Source organism: Camelus ferus, chromosome 21, assembly GCF_009834535.1.
Source record: "Camelus ferus isolate YT-003-E chromosome 21, BCGSAC_Cfer_1.0, whole genome shotgun sequence".
In the NCBI taxonomy this organism is placed as follows: Eukaryota; Metazoa; Chordata; class Mammalia; order Artiodactyla; family Camelidae; genus Camelus; species Camelus ferus.
In genome coordinates, this window is record NC_045716.1 from 24,551,316 (window position 1) to 24,569,453 (window position 18,138).

Consider the following 18,138-nt stretch of genomic DNA (forward strand, 5'->3'; position numbering starts at 1 on the left):
ATGAAAGTAAAGAGAGGTTAAAATGTGAAGGATCTTGAATGCCATGTTAATAGTAATTACCTACCAAACATCTATGTGCTTACTAAATACTGCGCTAACCAGTTTACAAGGATTACATCTTTTAATCTTTTCAACCACTTTAAAAGGTAGATATTATTATTAGTCCCACTTTACAGATGAAAAAATTGAAATTCAGCCAGGTAAAGCAACCTGTCCAAAGTCACACAGCAAGAAGACCTTAAGCTCAAAGTCAAATTCAGGTCTCGATGGCTATAAAGCTGTCCTCGTAATCACACTACTATTCTGCCATAAGGACTTTGGACTTCATCCTGTCGTTGACAGGAAGCCATTAAAGATATTTGAGCAGAAGGGAGACAAAATCCGGGTTTTTAGAAAGTTTCCTACTGACAGCAGAAGGGGAAACGTACTGGAGCAGAGGGACACTGACCATTTTGAATTGAAAATTTCTTGACTCCCAGATTCTTTACTTAGGTTAGTGGCGCTCCTCGTGTCACCGAGTTAAGAATCATTCCACAGCCCAGGTGCGCGCGAGCTGGGGCGGGGACCTTGGGGTGGTCTCTGCACAGGAGTGGGTGGGGCTGAAGAGTAGAGAAGGTTTAGGGGGCGGGACTAGGAGCCTCTCGACGCTCTGCTACTTCTGCCTGTAGACGACCGGCTTCCGCCGCTGCCAGCTGCCCGCAGGTAGTGGTGTTGAGCGCCGAGCCCCGGGAGCCGCGCTGGGTGAGGGGCTGCTGGTGGCGGCGCAGTCTCTCTAGGCGTTATGAGTTTGGCTGGGGGCCGGGCCCCCCGGAAGACTGCGGGGAATCGGCTTTCTGGGCTCCTGGAGGCAGAGGAGGAAGATGAGTTCTACCAGACGACTTATGGGGGTTTCACAGAGGCAAGAGCCGGGCCCAAGAAGAGGGAGGGAAAGAAGCTAAAAGAAATCCCGAAGGGGGAAACCTCGGACAAAGAGGGGGCGGGGAAGAGTGAGGAGCCCTGGTAGCTGATACTTGAGACGGGGTGGGTGAATCGGGGGGGTACACTGGAGTGCTATAAGGGAGAGCCCTGGATGGGGTTGGAGGGATCTGGAATGGAGAAGCTGTCCGGAGGCACCGCGGACTAAGGCTGAAACCTGTGTACTTCCCCAGGTGCATCTCTCACCGCAGTTCTGACGTCTAACATATGCCAGGCACATCGTAGTCATGCGGTATATACACTCGTTGGCCCACTGCTTGTTCACTTTAAATATAGAAAGGAACCTCTCATAAAAATAGAGGGACTTAGCCTACTTCTTTTAAACCTCATTGTAAATGTCTCTTAGAAAACCCTTGACTGTTCTAAAAAGTGGCCCCATTTATTTCGTTCATTAGATTTTGTTTGCTTACTTGCTTATACTTTCCTATTAGATTGCAACTTCTGTAAGGTTAGAGATGATCTGTTTTGTTCAGCTGTATATGTCCATATATCTCCATTGCCTAGCCCAGTGTCTGGATTGGACTGGCATTTGTTAAGTTTGTATTGTTTGAATCTATGCTTTTTTTTTTTCGGGTAGAAGTAATTAGGTTTATTTATTTATTTTAAGTAGTGGTACCGGGGATTGAACCCAGGATCTCATTCATCCACAGCTAAGCATGTGCTCTACCACTGAGCTATACCTTCCCCCTAAATCTATGCTTTCTTTAAATGTGTTAAGCACCTAGAGCAAGCCAAGCATTATGATAGGTTCTAGGGAAACAGTACTAAAAACACTGCTTTGTCCTTACATATTCCATATCCCAGTGGGGAACCAGCTGAGTTAACAGTTAAAAGATTGTGTGATAAGGAGTAAAATAAGTGGTAAGCATAGGGTGGTATGGTAACACGTGGATGCCAGAGTTGTTTGGGATGAGCATCCCATGGGGGACATGATGTTTAAGCTGAGGACAGTATGGAGAGTAGGCCTTGGCTGGATGAAGAGCAGTAGGACTGGGAGGCGGGAGAGGAGGAAGGTTAGTCCAGCGAGGGGATGGGCCAGAACGTGTAAAGGCACTGAGATCCTGATCTGGGACCTGCACATCTACTTTCATTCTCCACATTGTGAAAGAATAAAAGTTGGTAAGGCTGGAGGGAGAAGGCCTGGGATAGACCATGTAAGGCCTTGTGAGCCATGTTAAGGAGTTTTGCTCTTCATCCAGAGGACTGAAAAGACTCATCAAAGTTTCATGATCAGATTTTTACTTTAGAAGATCACTGTGTAATGAGGAAAGTGGTTCAAAGGAGGCAATGGGAGTAGAGAAACAGGGACAGGAGAGTTCAAGAGGAATTAAAGAAACAGAATCCACAGGACTTGGTGACTTGGAATCATTACTTACACAGCCCTAACCAATTAGTTTAAAATAGAACTTTCTCATCCCTACTCCAAAGGCCATTTTCCTATTTCTGTCATTTTACGAGTCGTTATTTAATATGTACCCTTCGTGCTTCCAAAAAGGGTTTAAGGAGGCTTACGATATAAACAAAAAGTAGGAACAGTAAAAATAGAGACAGATCAGAAGTAATTGTACCAGGAGCCGCTGCTTAAATGGTAATGGCAATTGATATAAATTTAGCTGTGAGCTTCCCGGCAGCCAAACCTAGAATTTCTTTCTTTCTTTCTTTTTTAGTAAGAAAGAAGCATATAAGCTGTTTAAGACAGACAAACTTATTCAGCATTAAATCCTAGGGAGAATTGCCTTCTTATGTAAGATATGTAAAGTAATGGGTTTAGTAGATGATGTAAAAACATTCTCTTACCTAATCGTGTCTATTAATGACCCTCAATAAAAGCCAAGGGAATGGAGTAAATCCGTAACTTAGTGAAAGCATTTCAATTGAGCTAATGTGTAGTTGAATTACCACCCTCTGATGATATGACTTAATACCAACTAAGAGCTGAGGGGATTAATGTGTTCCCAAGCTGTCTTTCACAAACATCAGTTGGGAGGAAATGATGATCATCAGTGTAAGACTGAATGCTGCCTGGCTTGGAGTGTCAACTGTCTGTTACTTGCTTGCTTTGGCAGCTCATATACCAAGATTAGCCCATTAGTCTCATCACTGATTGAAGAGAAAGCCACATGTTTGAGGTGCTGTCCTGCCTAGTAAACTCCCCTGCCCCCAAGTGTTCTTTTCCCTCTTTCCTTTCCAGTGGGGCTGCCATTTTAGCCCTAACCTGCCCTCAGCTCAGGGCTGTGCTGTATTCCTTACTCTCTACCCATCTAACCACCTCCAGAGCCTTCTGAAACACTCCTTGGACACAATTTTCCTCTCCTCTCAAACCTTCCATGGCTTCCCATTATACAGCAGTAACCAGCTTTTTCTGTCTCAACTCACCTGAGGAATGAAATGTATTTCTCAGTAACTTTGGATTACCTCAATAGTGATTATCAGTGCTGAGACAAGTAAGGAGAGGGATAGGATTGAGAATCACAGGCCTGCAAGTCATAAGTTTATTAGCCTTTCATTTAAGTTTCTTTATAGATTGAATGCAACCTTCTTTTCAAATCTTATAGCCCTATAGGGAAATCAGTTAATGCTGGAAGGAGGCTGTGCTGGAGCCAAAGGCAGTCAGCTAGGAAGACTTCTTGCTAGAGATAAACTTGCTCCTTTACTTAGGTCTAAACCCTTATTCCATCAACATGCTATACACATTCCTTCTTCTGCACCTTTGTTTCTGCTATTTAATCTGCCCAGGATTCCCTCTTGGCTGTTTAAATACTGCCAATATTTTGAACCACGGCTCAAGTCCTCTTCATTCTTTAGAGTCTAAAGCAGGGTTTAGTAAACTACAGCCTACAACCTGCTGGCTGAGTCTGGCCCGCTACCTATTTTAACCTGGCCCCTTACAGAAAAAAGTTTGCCAACCCCTGGTCTAAAGTTTCGGCCTTCTCAGGCCACCAGTCCATAGCAAGTGTGCCTTCCTCAGAACACCTGTAACATTTTATTGCCATTTGGTACTTTATGTGCTGCCTTGTATTAAAACTCCCTTTTATAGTTATGTCCTGTCCTCACTAGACTGTAAGACCCCTGAAGGTAGAGACCAAACCATATCTTTTTGTACCCCAGCACTCAACACAGTGTGCTACAGGTAAAGGGCAATCAGTAAATGTTGGAAGGGGTACTGGAGCCAAAGTCCATCAACTAGAAAAGCTTCTTGCCTGAGGAAAATGAAAGGCTAGGCTGGGCTGGGAAGGAGAGTGGGGTGGCCCTCATCAAGAAGCAAAGATATTCTGTTCCTCCTGGAGGGACATTAATGACTCAGATGCCCACAAGAACCTCATCTCCCTATGTCCTCAGGAATCAGGAGACGATGAGTATCAAGGGAGACCAGTCAGACACAGAGGATGAGGTGGACTCTGACTTTGACATCGACGAAGGGGATGAACCATCCAGTGATGGAGAAGCAGAAGAGCCAAGAAGGAAGCGCCGAGTCATCACCAAAGCATATAAGGTGCATGCAGGGGAGCCCTGGTTTTCTTGGATTTCCTTAATTCCTTTTCTCCCTTTCATCTCAGTACTCCCCACACCAGTCCCATTTCTGGCAGTGCTGGTTTTGTCTTCCTAAGATCGTTATCATCTTTCTCCTATTTCTGCTGTTCCCTGGTGTCTGATTCCAATCTGTCCCTAGGAGCCTCTCAAGAGCTTGAGGCCTCGAAAGGTCAGTACCCCTGCTGGTAGCTCTCAGAAGACACGAGAAGAGAAGGCCCTGCTCCCACTAGAACTACAGGATGATGGCTCTGACAGTGAGTAGGGATGTTTGGGTCAATTGGCAAAATTGAAATATGATGATAAAGTGTCAGTGTTAAATTTACTGAAATTGATAATTGTACTGTGGTTATCTAAGGAAAGTCCTTATTTTTAGGAAATAATTCACCAAATATTTAGGGGAAGAGAACCATGATGTGTGCAGCTTAACTCAGATTATTCAGAAAACAAATACACACAGAATGCAAATAGGGTCAGATGTTAACAGGTGATCTGGTAAAGGATACATGGATGTTTTTTGTAATAGTCTTGCAACTTTTTTTATAAGTTTGCAATGATTTCCAGATAAAAAGTTTTAAGATTTAAAAAAAAAAAGTAAAGGAGGTGGACATGAATTCAAAGATCTCTTCCTCTCTGACTTCCTTCCCAGGTCGGAAGTCCATGCGTCAGTCTACAGCTGAGCATACACGACAAACATTCCTTCGGGTACAAGAGAGGCAGGGCCAGTCACGGCGGCGAAAGGGGCCCCACTGTGAGCGGCCACTCACCCAAGAGGAGCTGCTCAGGGAGGCCAAGATCACAGAGGAGCTCAACTTACGTTCACTGGGTCAGTCTGGTTTTGAGAACAGTGGGTAGAGGGACTGAGGAACATGAGAAAAACAGACCTGGGGGACCCAAAGAACTGGAAAGATGGAGATTCAAGACAAGGGAATCAGAAGAAATGAGAAGAGTACGCAATTATGAGCAAGGAAATAAGCAGTTATGAGGGCTCTTCAGAACAAGTTGTATCAAAGGACTTTGGTGTAAAATAAGAATTATATAGAACTGAGTTCAAATCCTAATTCAATTGCTGTAAGACTGCAGGCAAATTACTCACAACCTACTTGCATCTTTCTTTCCTTGTTCACAAAATGAGGTGATAATGCCTACTTTGGTGATCATGAGAATTAGAAATTCAGTAGAATCAGTTCACGAGAGACATAGCTTTAAAGTAAAAATGCTTTAGAATACCCAGTTCACATGCTATTGGGCACAAGTCATGTATGGTAATATACTGTACAAAAAGAGATTTCTGTAAAAGGCAGTGAGAATTTTCAGACCATGAGAGGTGTATGAGAAATTGTGGGAATAGCAGATTTCACACCTCCCATCACATGCTCACGCTGGGGCATACTTTCATTGAGTGAAATGACAGGTGGACTCCTCTACAGTATTTGGTGTGTTATTTCTCTCTCTCACTCACTCTCTCTTTGAAACTCCCTTTTTTGACCAAACATATGTAATTGAACATCTATAACCCAAATGTGATTTCACTGTGGAGTGGAAGATTGTTTACCCAGAATATCTGGGACACAACTCATTTCAATTTAGTGATAGTTTTAAAATTTAGATACCTTAACTCCAAAAGACTACAGTGATTAAGAAAAGATTTAGTTCATTTCCAACATTTTCAGGATGTATTCTTGTGATTTTTTTTTTCCCATTATGTTGGCTTTAAAATGGGAAACATCTCTATCTGTATAATGGCAATTTAGTGCTTTAAAACATAAGTATCTTTCAAAACATGTAATGACTGAGAGTCATCACAAATAATGAGGTCACTTGATGTCACTGTGATTACAACCTGCATCCTTTGACCTCATTGATGGTTTCAGGCCACTGTAAAGAGAGTGATTCCCAGGCTTCTGACATCAGAAATCCTGGAGGGGCATGTTTGACAGGGGAAAAAATAATAAGTTTCTATTTTTTAATATGTTGGATTTGAGGTATCTATGAGCAATTCATGCAGGGCTGAGAAATCAGTTAAATATACAGATCTGGTGCTCGGACAAGATACCTGGGCTAGAAATATAAATTTGGAAGTTTTTTGTTTTTTTTAAATTAAATTTACTTTTCTTAAATGGAGGTACTGGGGATTGAACCCAGGACACTGGGCATACAGAGCATGCACGCTACTACCCTCCCCCCTGGAAGTTTTAGAATATGGGTAGTAATTGACATTAGAGTGGATCAGATCACCCAGGGAGAAAGCATAGAGGGAGAAGAGTAGGCAGAGGCTCAAGAGGGTCCTGCAGACACTAAAATATAATGGTCTCATACAAGAGGAGTGTAGAAAAGAGTCTGAGGAGTGGCCAGAGAGTTGGGAACTCCAGGAGAATTTGTCCTAGGAATGCTAAGGAAAGAGAATGTTTCAAGACAGAGTAACTGGTGAGTGCAGCTGAAACACCAGTAAAGAAAACTGACAGGTGTCCATTGGTTTTGGTGACATGGATGTCAGAGATGACTTGAGGGAGCACTTTTTGGGGACCATGCCATTTGGAAGTTGGTTCGGAAGCCAAACTTTAAATATCTGACTATGAAGGAGAGGGAATAGGGCAGTCTGGGGTCAAGGTAGAGTTTGTCCTTGTTTTGTTTTATTCAAAGATTCGGGAGACTATTTTTGGTAAGATGCAATTGAGTTTAAAGATGGAGAAGAAACAAGGATAGTTGGTAGTGTAGGATCTTAGAGAAGTGGGAGATGGGGGTGGGAGCTAGAGCACAGGTGGAGGAATTGGCCTAAGTTAAGAGGCAGGAGGGAGGTTGGCCCATAGTCATATGTTTGTAAACCCAGAGCAGGACAGAGCAGTAGTTCTCATCTGATGTCTTTTTAGGCCCTGTCATCTGTCAGGTGTTGGAGATAGAGTTGGAAGCTTGAGGAGCATGAAGACTGTTTGAAATAGTTGTTGAGATAGGATTAGCTGCTGATGTTGGCACGTCTGTTGAAGTTTGGAACCATGAATTGATGGTGGTTCCGCTCTTCCCACTGTGTAACTTTTCTCCAGCAGCACTCGGCAGTGCAGGTCTTGACGAGGGAGTTTAGGTCGACAGGAGAATGCCTGATAGCTTGAGGAACCTAAGCTCAATTTAAAAAGGAAAATGAGGGCTGGAAGGGCTGATAGGTAGAATGAGGAGATACCCACGTACTACAAGTACTGAAGAACCAGAGAACAGAGGTGTCTAGAGCAGTGGAGCAAAGACACTTGAGGTGTGGGCTTCACTTGACAATACGACACAGGCACATCCTCCATCAGACGGCCGCAGGGAGAGTGGTGGCCTCTGTGGATGACAGGTTTCCAGTAAGACAAGTTTTGGAAGGAATGCTGAGTGAGGAACTTGAGCAAATAGATGAGTTGGCTGATTATAGAGCAAGAGTTCCAGAGGGTACAGGGAAATGTTCGAGAGAAGGGTTGGAAGGTCGGCTCAAGGGAAAGAAAGCAGTATTACCAGCCAGAATTCAAGTATAAAAGAGGTTAAATGGTTGGTGGGGGTTGGGGTGAGCTATTTCCAGAGGACTCACCTGGTCAGACTTTATCTAGAGGTTTTCATGGTACCCACATTTAAGGAGGACACAGAAATTTGGAGTTCATTCAGAGAAAAGGGACCAGGAATATTTTGGTCTGTTAATGCATTAACAAATCTTTATCGAGTGTTGGTAACATGTGGAACTCTGTGTGACCCTGGTATTACGTAGGTAATATGAGTCACAGCCACTGCCCTAAAGGAAGAGACATATATATCAACGATGAGCTGCCATAGAGCAGTGTCACAGGGGCCAGCCGGAGGGACGGTGGTGCATCAGAGAGGAGTGCCTGAAAGGAGGAGCAGCTACTCAGCTCTGCTAATTGTTGCCATGTGAGGATGCAGACACAGGGTTGCCAGATTTTCTTCTTATTTTTTAAGAGGGACCAGAAATCTCTATATTTAAATATAATTTCCTAACTTTTAAATGTCAGCAACTTACTCAAATTTTTCTTCAAAACGTTATACAGATGAAGCAAGACACATAAGGAGGCTGCCATCCTGCAGCTTCTGCTGTGGACTGTGATAAGTACAGGAATAGAAGAGTGTCCCAGGCCCAGGGTGGCAGAGGGAGGGAGGGACTCAGAACCATGTGGTGTGAGGAAGGGGTGTTGTGATCAGCATGGAGAGAGGAGAACACTAATTTCATCTATTTAAAGGACTGCCATGTGGAGACACGTTAGACGTGTGTCCTTTATAGCCTTAAAGGTAAAACTGTCAGCAGGAAGTGTGTTTCAGCTCAGAGTGGGAAAGAACTCTGTAATGACTGGAGGTGCGTGAAAGTGCAGTGTGCTGCCTTGGATGGAGCAAGCTGAAGGGCAGTAACGGAGGAGTCTGGGGAAATGAGTAACTCCTCATCAAAGGGTTCCTTTCAGCTCTGAAGTCCTGCAGTTCTGAGTGGGTGAGGAACCAGGTGGACTTAAGAAATGATGAGCAGAGAGGATGTCAGGAGAGGCAAGCAGAACACTTATGAAATGGGAGATGCTCGAGGGCCACAGAGGACTTTGATAATTGGCTGGGGTGGGCAGTGACTAGACAGCCATTAAGATGAGAGACTGAACGACAGAACTGGGGTGTGGGAAGAGGGAAACTGACCATCCCCTCTGCCTTCCTCTGATCCTAAAGAGACATATGAGCGGCTCGAGGCTGACAAAAAGAAGCAGGTCCACAAGAAGCGGAGGTGCCCTGGGCCCATAATCACCTACCACTCAGTGACAGTGCCACTTGTCGGGGAGCCTGGCCCTAGAGAAGAGAATGTGGACGTGGAAGGGTGAGTGACTCTCGAGGGGAGAGAGCAGAGCAGTCTCTCCCTCTGTGTACAGCTCGTGCCCCCTCGGCCCCACTTCACTTGGGTTCCCACACAACTTGGGTGTCAGATTCCTCTTCCCCACGGCTCCTTAGTTCTTTCTCTTGTAGCCTCTGTCTTCTTTTCTGTTTTCCCATCCAGCCCAGCTTTGTTTTGTCCTATCACTTAATAGACTCTCTCAGGACATTGCATCTACTGCCACCTTCTCTTTCCTAACCTCTCTGATCTCTTTATCTGTGGTTTTCTCTTCTCAGTTCTTTGTGTTTTTCTCTGTCTTCTCCCTCAGACTTGATCCTGCTCCCACGGCTTCTGCATTGACTCCCCGTGCTGGGACTGGACCCGTCATCCCTCCTGCTCGCTGCTCACGTACCTTCATCACTTTCAGTGACGATGCGACATTTGAGGAGTGGTTTCCCCAGGGGCGGCCCCCAAAGGTCCCTGTTCGGGAGGTCTGCCCAGTGACCCATCGCCCAGCGCTATACCGGGACCCTGTTACAGACATACCCTATGCCACTGCTCGAGCCTTCAAGATCATCCGTGAGGCCTACAAGAAGTACATCACTGCCCACGGACTGCCACCCACTGCCTCAGCCCTCGGCCCTGGCCCGCCACCTCCTGAGCCCCTCCCTGGCTCTGGGCCCCGAGCTTTGCGCCAGAAAATTGTCATCAAATGAAGGGATGTCTAGTCCTTAGGAAGCTCTTTCCTACCCTGACTCGGGGCTCTGAATGTTCCCTCTCTCCTGGCTTCTCCCCTTTGTCATGGCTGATCTTTGCCCAGCCCTTGCCTGTATCTCTTTCCTCATCTTTCCCCCTGGTTCCTACTGCTTTTGTTTGTGTTTTTTAATCTAATAAAATGGAAGGATCCCTTTTGTCTGGTGCCTAATGTAGGGTTGGAAGAAGTATTTGTGGGTGTCTGAGTATATATATAGGTCTTTCTGTTTGTTTAATAGCATTTATTATGAGTTGCCCTTTTCAAATTGTATTCATTCCTCCAACTAGTTTATAAACACCTTAAAATTAGACACCAAAACAAAATCCTTATACTCACCTTTATATCTCCTTAAAGGCACTGCCTTGAATATAGCAGGCACCAAATAGGAACTATGTGATTCTCACGGAAGTCCAGTTTCTCTGGCTCAGGCTCGTGTGAAGGGGAGCAGGTGCCATAACTGCTAGTGGCCACTAGAGGCTCTCAGGGGAGGGCAGGGTATGGGGGCTGTATACGTGATCCCCCACTACCCCCCACTACCCCCCACCTGGCCAGAGCTAAAATAATAAAATGCTGAGCTCACCGTTCCCCCACCCTCTCCCCTGGCACCCAGCTCCTGCTGCTGCTGAGATAGTGCTCCAGTAGAACAGAAAGACCGACTGATAGAAGGGGAGGTGAGAAGGGAAGTGGCCACCAGGACTGGTAGGTGGGGAGGGCGGGGGGCTTACGGATCAGAGCCTGCTGGGAGGTGGGAGATGGGAGGAGAAAAGCGGCTCCTAGCAGGAATGATCTGGAGGGTGTCTCTGTCTCTGTCACTCGGTGTGTTTCTGCCGCTGTCTGTCCTTTCCCTTAACTGTAGTTTAGATTGTCAATGTAAGTATCTCGCACATTTTCTGGATCTTTCATATTTAGCATGGTGTGTATCGGTGGCTTGTGTGTATTTTTCATATTGTAAAAGATGTACAAGTTTAATCCTTTCACTGTTTTTAGAGAAACTTTATCCCATTTGGAAGGCATTTCCAACCCATTGGGCTGTCACTTTCCCATCCAAAGCCTGGGACAAATTATGGGAACTCAGGACCTTCTCCTAAGATCCTTCCCCCAACCTGGAAGTCCTCCAGCTCCTCTAAGCCCTTGCTTTCCCTTAGGATTTAGAATTTTAGGAAACGTAGAAACTGAAATCTTAATCCTCCACAATAAAAGAGGAAATGTGGGTGGGGTAAAAGCACTGTCTTTCTCCCCTCCCACCCCAATCCTCCTTGCTTTCTTAAACCAGTTTAGGAAAAAAGACTGGATTATGGGGAAAAGGGGAGGAATTTCTCTGAAGCTCTCTGCCTTTCTCCCTTCCTTTCAATAGGAACCGGGCTTGGGGCCAGCTGTGTTGGCAGGGCTTCCGGCAGCTGTGCTAGGGCAAGAGGCACCGACAGGCGAGGTGACAGGGGAGGGGTGCTGCCAGGATCTCTCTGTCATACAGTGGGAAGGCAAGTTCAGCCTGGATGCCTGGGATCCCGGTCTAGAGTGGCTAGAAGCTATGGAAGCAGGAAGGAGGCTCTGGTTCTAACTAAACAACCTAACCTTCCCCTGTCTTCCAATGCCCAACTCGATCTCCACCCTCCAAGGCAACCAGTTTATTGTTCTGCCCCTGGCTTGTCTCATTGTGTTCCTACTGTGTCCATGTACATCTTTTGACTGTCCAACCACTTTCCCCATGTACCCCAGGCTCCGTGAGTGCCACACAGTGGGGAGGGGGTGGGGGCCACCATGTCATCGTATCTGAAGGAGCTGGAGAAATACAGAGACATAGATGAAGATGAGATCCTAAGGACTTTGAGCCCTGAGGAGCTAGAGCAGCTGGACTGCGAGCTACAGGAGATGGACCCCGAGGTAGGGGCTCTAGCCCAGGGAACCAGGGGCAGACCCCAGGCGTTTGGGAAGGGTGTGTGGCCCTGGGTGACTGAGACCTACAGGGCCTGGAGTCCCAAGAGGGCCAGGGAAAAGGTGTCTGGAGATGTGTTAGGGGGCCCTGGAGGTGCCCCAGGTCAGAGCGGAGGTCTGACTTGCTCCCCAAAACTCATCCCTAAGAACATGCTCCTGCCAGCTGGACTAAGACAACGTGACCAGACCAAGAAGAGCCCAACGGGGCCCCTAGACCGAGAGGCCCTTTTGCAGTACCTGGAACAGCAGGCACTAGAGGTCAAAGAGCGTGATGACTTGGTGCCCTTCACAGGCGAGAAGAAGGGTATGGAGACCCCAACATCCTTGCCTCCCAGAACCCAGATGGTTGTCTCTCACGTTTCCCCCGCAGCTTCCCTCTCACCTTCCAGCTGCTAGCTGCCCAGGGACGCGGCTACCTGCATCTGCATGCCAGCTTGCACTCTTCAGCTCTTGTAAGAGATCAGGGGACCCAGGCGTCCTAAGCTTGTAGATGACTCAGGCTTTACAGTGGCTCCTAGTGACCCAGCAGTCAACCTCCTGGAGAAGGGAAGGAAGCTAGAGGCCAGGATCTTAGGAGAAATAACCTTTACCTGAACCATCTTCATCTCCCATCAGGGAAACCCTATATTCAGCCCAAGAGGGAAATTCCAGCAGAGGAGCAGATCACTCTGGAGCCTGAGCTGGAGGAGGCACTGGCCCATGCCACAGATGCAGAAATGTGTGATATTGCAGGTGGGCAGCAGTGGGAAGGTGAGGAGTTGGGAAGGTCAGGGGCAGGGGGCTCCTAGCCATGGTGTAGGACTAGCAGGGGGAGGCCCTGGATCAGGACATGGATAGTGGAGAAAGGCTCAGGTAGTAGCTTTTAATTTTTCTTATTTGTTTTTATATTTATTCACTCATTTTTTTAATTTAGTAAGTTAACATCTCAGGGCAATTTTTCAGGGATTATAAAGTAAAACTATTCTGGCTGAAAACAGGAGAGCGTCTGATTGACTCCCTCACCCTGTAGCAGCTCCTTAGGGACCTTCCCTTGGCCCTGTCTCAGTGTTGTAAAAACCACTGCCTTACGCAGTTTAATGGAAGGGACCCCTGGGACCAAGGGCAAGTGGGAACCTCTTTGGAAAAGTGGAAGAGGTGATGCTTTAAAAATGCAGTGGATTCAGAATGAGCTGGGGGGTGGGGAGGGGGCTGAAACAAGTCCCTTTTTCTCATTCCCTGTCCCTCCTCTGCTTACTCTCTCCAGCAATTCTGGGCATGTACACACTGATGAGCAACAAACAATACTATGATGCTCTCTGCAGCGGAGAAATCTGCAACACTGAAGGCATTAGCAGTGAGTTTGGGGACATGGCCCTCAGGGCTCTTGGCAGGCAGTGCCAGGGTCTGAGCAAAGGTAGCAAAGGGGGAAACAGGTGAATCAGGGAGAGGAAGTGATGCATAAGTAAGGGATCCAATGGGGAGGAGACTGTGGGGGACACGTCGGGGTTTCCTTCCTGCCCTTGCCACCAGGTGTGGTGCAGCCTGACAAGTATAAGCCAGTGCCAGATGAGCCCCCAAATCCCACAAACATTGAGGAGATACTGAAGAGTGTTCGAAGCAATGACAAGGAGCTGCAGGAGGTGAACCTCAACAATATACAGGTATCTGACCCTCATCTTCTAAGCAATAACAGTGGGGTAACTCTGCTGACAGATGTGAGTCTCCTAGCCCACCATCTCCTATTCCCCTTTGATAGGACATCCCGATACCCATGCTGACTGAGCTGTGTGAGGCAATGAAGACAAATACCCATGTCCGGAGCTTCAGCCTGGTCGCCACAAGGAGTGGTGACCCCATTGCCAATGTAAGGCTAGTGGACATCCTTCGCCGTCTCCCTGCACCGTGACATGCACCGCTGGCAGGGCTGTTATAAAGGGTTGTGCTGGGGGTGCTACTCCCATCATGCTCTCTGAGGGGAGCCCTGCTGGAGATGCTTCCCCTCAGTCCTGCAGCTCACAGCTCTGAAATCCTACTAACGCGCCTCAATCCTCTGCCAGCGCCGACTCCACGGCATTTAATCTCCCTGCTCTCCCTACTGCCTACTCTCACTTCGGTCTCCCTCTAGCCCCACCTACAGTGCCTCAAGCACTCTTCTCAAAGAGCTGTGTTTCCTTCTTGCTCCCGTTCTTTCTCTCCTCAGTCAAATGTGAAACTCTCCCCTAATCCTAACCCAAGTCCCTACTACCCAGGCCGTGGCTGACATGTTGCGTGAGAATCGTAGCCTCCAGAGCCTGAACATTGAATCCAACTTCATCAGCAGCACAGGGCTCATGGCTGTGCTGAAGGCAGTTCGGGAGAATGCCACACTCACTGAGCTCCGTGTAGACAACCAGGTCAGCGCTCCCTTCCCCTGGACTCTGTAGTCAGCTAATACTCACTGAGCCTCTCCCTGAGGCAGCCCCTGGGGCAGGAGCTTATCTAATCTTGTTTGAACTCCCCATCTTTGTCCCTCTAAAGGAAGCCTAGGCAGCCCCTCTCATCACCCACTCTAGAGAAACAAGCCTCTTTGACCTCCCAAACGGTCAGTGGTCTGGGACTGTGAACAACCCAGACAGGGTGGGTGACAGCTTCCATCTCTCCCTCCCCCAGCGCCAGTGGCCTGGCGATGCAGTGGAGATGGAGATGGCCACCGTGCTCGAACAGTGTCCCTCCATTGTCCGCTTTGGCTATCACTTTACGCAGCAGGGGCCCCGAGCTCGGGCAGCCCAGGCGATGACCCGGAACAATGAACTACGTGAGTAACTGCGGACGTGGTATGTGGGGGAGAGGGCAAGTAAGTGCGGCTGGTGGATCCTCCTGAAAGTTGACTTAGTGACTAACATCCCGAGTGGCTGCCAAAGCGATATTCACACGAGAAGTTCAAATCCAGTAAGTGATCAGAAAGTAGACAGAAAAGCCCCTCTGCGCAAACATCCCTGTTTGGAGGCATGGCATTTTTATTTGCTGTGTCGTTTCTTACTTTGTTACTGTGTTTGGTGGCCTAAGACATTACCTCTGTGAGTCTGGCCAAGGAACTGGAAAGGAGAAGAGCACCTTTGCAGGAAGCAAGAGACGGAATAATGACTTGTGTTTCCTATTCCTCCTTTACAGGTCGCCAGCAAAAAAAGAGATAACACTGCCTTTCCCTTTACCACCTAGAGCTAGGAGCCCTGAATGCTTAAATCCTCACCTGTCCCCCTTTCCTGTAAATAAAGGTCCTTCTGTCCACTCTGCTTGCCTCCTTCCTTGGACTTCGGGGTGGAAATCTTGGCGCTAACCCCCAAGAGTTACTGCCAGTTCACCAGGGGATTATTTATACTCTGGGGATCAGCAGGCTGGGAGGTTCAAGTTACTAGGAGGAGGTGGGGGGAGCGCCCTCCCTTGGTGTTCCCCATAACCCTGCCAATGCTTTTAGTCTCTTCTACTTTCACAGGGTGGCTAGCCCTGGCCCTGTTTCCAGACATGTCCAGGCGCTCCCCTCCCCTCCACCAACCAAGTACCTACCCAGAATCCTCATGTTATTTGAAGGAGGAAAGGACTTTGAGTGGAGGTGGGGAAGAAGGCAGGCAACATGAAGGGCAAAGACCTCCCTCTGACAGACTTATTAATAGGGCACCAGGCTGCATGCAGCTGACGCTTGGCATGGCTTTGGTAGAAGGTGGGGGAGGGGGTAGAAGTATGGGAGCTGTGTACATTGCAGGGAAGGATTGGCTGGGTGAGGAATGAACAGATCTGAAATCTTGAAATGGGATGAGGAACCAGACTCAAGGGAAGTTAGGCTCCCAGCTCCCACTGTAGTTTATTTGTGAACTGTCAGGAGAGAGGGTGTCAGTCCAACGGGAGATCAGGGGGTTCTTCCTCATCAGAGTCAAACTCAACATTCTCATCTTTTACCCATCGACCTTGTCCATCTGGGATCCATCCAGAGCTGGAAACATCAGAGAAAACAGAATTGATCAGGAAAGGAAATTTATTAAGAAGTTAAGTGGGGATAAGAAAAAACAATTGAGAAGGTTTTGGAAAAAAGGAGGGTCAGAGAGAAAAGGGAAAATTTGAGGAAAGTGAGTCTGCATACTCACCTTCGAAGGGTTAGGTAATGATCCAGGGCCCGTCTTCTTGTGGGGCTCATGGGTGCAGCGGATGAGACAGTTGCTGACTCCTTGGCCTGTGGGCCAGCCCCAGGCTCAGGGTCCCTATCTATCTTCCCACTTTGGGGTTCAACCTCTGGGGGTGGCAAAGGGGAATGAGAGACAGAGGGACGAGGGGTTTCTGGTCTGGATAGAGAAGAATCAAAGTCTGTAAAAGCAGTAAAGGAAAGGACCAAATCTCCTGTGACTCCCAACCCCTTAAAGCAGTGCTTCCTAATCTGTCTTCCTCAAGCTATCAGTAAGTGTTCTGCATAAAAAGTCTTTTGGAATCAAATGAACTTAGGAAAGGCTAAGTTAACCTTTTTCAGGTTTTTTTTTTTATCTTAAGACTTTGTAGAGCCCTTAAAATACACTAATATTTACTATTCTTCAAATAGGATTACAAAGCACCATTTCCCAAACTTTTCTTTAAAAGATGAAATTCCTTTTCCTGAAATACCAGTTGACTAGTCCTCAGAATACAATTTAGAAAACAATCATTTTACAGCCATCTATCTCCTGTCCCTCCCTACCTCTGGTTTTCCCAACCCACAGACCTGTACTTCCGGCGGCAGCAACTGTTATAGTGAGGAGCTCTGTGCAGAGCGCTCTGGGTGATAAGTCGAGTCTGGGTTAACAGAGGAGCCTGGCATGGAGATGGGAGACAAGAGTCAGAACCTTCAGAGCTAGAAAGAAGCCAAAGCGGGGAAGGGTATAGCTCAAGTGCGTGGGTGCATGCTTGGCATGCACGAGGTCCTGGGTTCAACCTCCAGTACCTCCACTAAAAACAAATAAATGAAATAAATTACCTCCCTCGCAAACAAAATAAAAAATTAATAAATTTTTAAGAAGAAAGAAGCTAAAGCCCTTCACGCCTACGGTGTGCTGACACAGCCCTGACTGGAACACATCCTCCCCTCTTTGATCACCTCCACTTCGGCCTCTTCCCTCAGTTCATTCTGCTGTCTTGGATTCGGGTCCATACCCTTTCCTGGCTGCTGCTTGCCATAGAAAAGCTGCAGGCCTGAGGAAAAAGGGGAAGAGAATTAAAAGCAGAGCACCAAAAGTGGTCTGAAGAAATTTTAAGGATTTATTCTCTATCCCCTGCCTTCCCCCAAACTTACTGGACAGATGTTTCTTGCCTCCACGGTGGGCAGTCAGCATGGCCAGGGTGTCCAGTACAGGTCGGTGGGGACAGATGGCACAAGCAAAGCTGGAGAGAAGGGAAGAAGATAACTGGTCCCTGGGGAGTGGAGTCTCTGCCTCCTTGTGGGTCCCCACCCTGTCCTAGCAGTCCTTTCCAAAGCCCAACTCCCAAGTCTCCCAATCTCCACCACCCACATCCCTGTCGCTCACTCCCCGCCAAAAAATCCTAGGTACTCCCGCTCTCCTCCTTAATAGCAAAAGCTTATTAAGCCTCTAACCGCAGAACCCTCAAGCTTGATTCACTCCTCGCCCTCACCGTCCATCCCGAAGCATCAGCGCCTCATCCTCTGGGATATAACTGGCCAGCAGATCCCCGACTCTTCTTTTCTGCAGGGGATAGGGGAAGAAGTCCGGAACGGGATCAGCTGGATAGGAGACAGGGATGGAAGGGAAATGACAGGGACGAGGGCTCAAAGGGAATAAAAACATGGGAAGAGCAGAGATTTGGGGCGAAGAGGGGGTCACCACCCAGCTCTAGTCGCCTGGCTCCCTCCGGGCGCCCAGCTCCCAGCTGTTGCCACAGCAACAATACAGCGCCTTCACAGCCTTCAGAAGACAGCTGAAGCTGCTCCAGACGCTCTCCTCTCGCGCTTACTTTGAGCACATTAAGTTGACTCCAATCGTCCCCTTCCCTCTTGAAAGACATCACGTCTGTGAGCCCCAGAAATGACAAATTCTGCCGCGTCGCCTTCACCACTCCTTTCAGGCAGGCCACCGTAGCTAGAGCGGGACCTCTCCTTTCCTTCCGGTCTCTTTCCGGTTGGCCTCCTTACTTC

General features: G+C 47.6%; 3 protein-coding genes across 5 annotated transcripts; 2 read left to right on the top strand and 1 right to left on the bottom strand.

Annotated features, from left to right (window-relative positions):
- The first annotated feature begins 684 nt into the window (after window positions 1-684).
- Window positions 685-10,236, top strand: VPS72 (vacuolar protein sorting 72 homolog). Its single transcript, XM_006186635.2, is given in 7 exon segments — window positions 685-898; window positions 4,315-4,338; window positions 4,340-4,468; window positions 4,646-4,760; window positions 5,153-5,329; window positions 9,187-9,331; window positions 9,654-10,236. Coding segments are annotated over 7 exon segments (1,095 nt in total). The 5' UTR covers window positions 685-781; the 3' UTR covers window positions 10,042-10,236.
- Window positions 10,237-10,398: 162 nt separating this feature from the next.
- Window positions 10,399-15,260, top strand: TMOD4 (tropomodulin 4). Of its 2 annotated transcripts, none has more exons than XM_006186636.3 (10): window positions 10,399-10,778; window positions 11,796-11,960; window positions 12,159-12,315; window positions 12,627-12,743; window positions 13,255-13,344; window positions 13,521-13,651; window positions 13,747-13,854; window positions 14,240-14,383; window positions 14,640-14,784; window positions 15,141-15,260. In XM_006186636.3, the coding sequence occupies exons 2-10, from the start codon at window positions 11,838-11,840 to the stop codon at window positions 15,161-15,163; spliced, it is 1,038 nt and encodes a 345-aa protein (XP_006186698.1). In that variant the 5' UTR covers window positions 10,399-10,778; window positions 11,796-11,837; the 3' UTR covers window positions 15,164-15,260. The 2 variants fall into 2 exon arrangements, with proteins under 2 accessions (XP_006186698.1, XP_014416273.1); XM_014560787.2 differs by having other exon boundaries at window positions 10,399-10,750.
- A 502-nt stretch (window positions 15,261-15,762) lies between these two features.
- LOC102515441 (sodium channel modifier 1) lies at window positions 15,763-18,124 on the bottom strand. 2 transcript variants are annotated; one of them, XM_006186638.3, is made up of 7 exons: window positions 17,958-18,124; window positions 17,619-17,689; window positions 17,281-17,369; window positions 17,086-17,180; window positions 16,714-16,802; window positions 16,109-16,303; window positions 15,763-15,957 (listed from the first exon to the last, which is right to left on the bottom strand). In XM_006186638.3, exons 1-7 carry the CDS (start codon window positions 18,006-18,008, stop codon window positions 15,858-15,860), a joined length of 690 nt encoding a protein of 229 aa, XP_006186700.1. In that variant the 5' UTR covers window positions 18,009-18,124; the 3' UTR covers window positions 15,763-15,857. The 2 variants fall into 2 exon arrangements, with proteins under 2 accessions (XP_006186700.1, XP_014416274.1); XM_014560788.2 differs by having other exon boundaries at window positions 17,619-17,727; window positions 17,958-18,108.
- Between the last annotated feature and the right edge of the window lie 14 nt (window positions 18,125-18,138).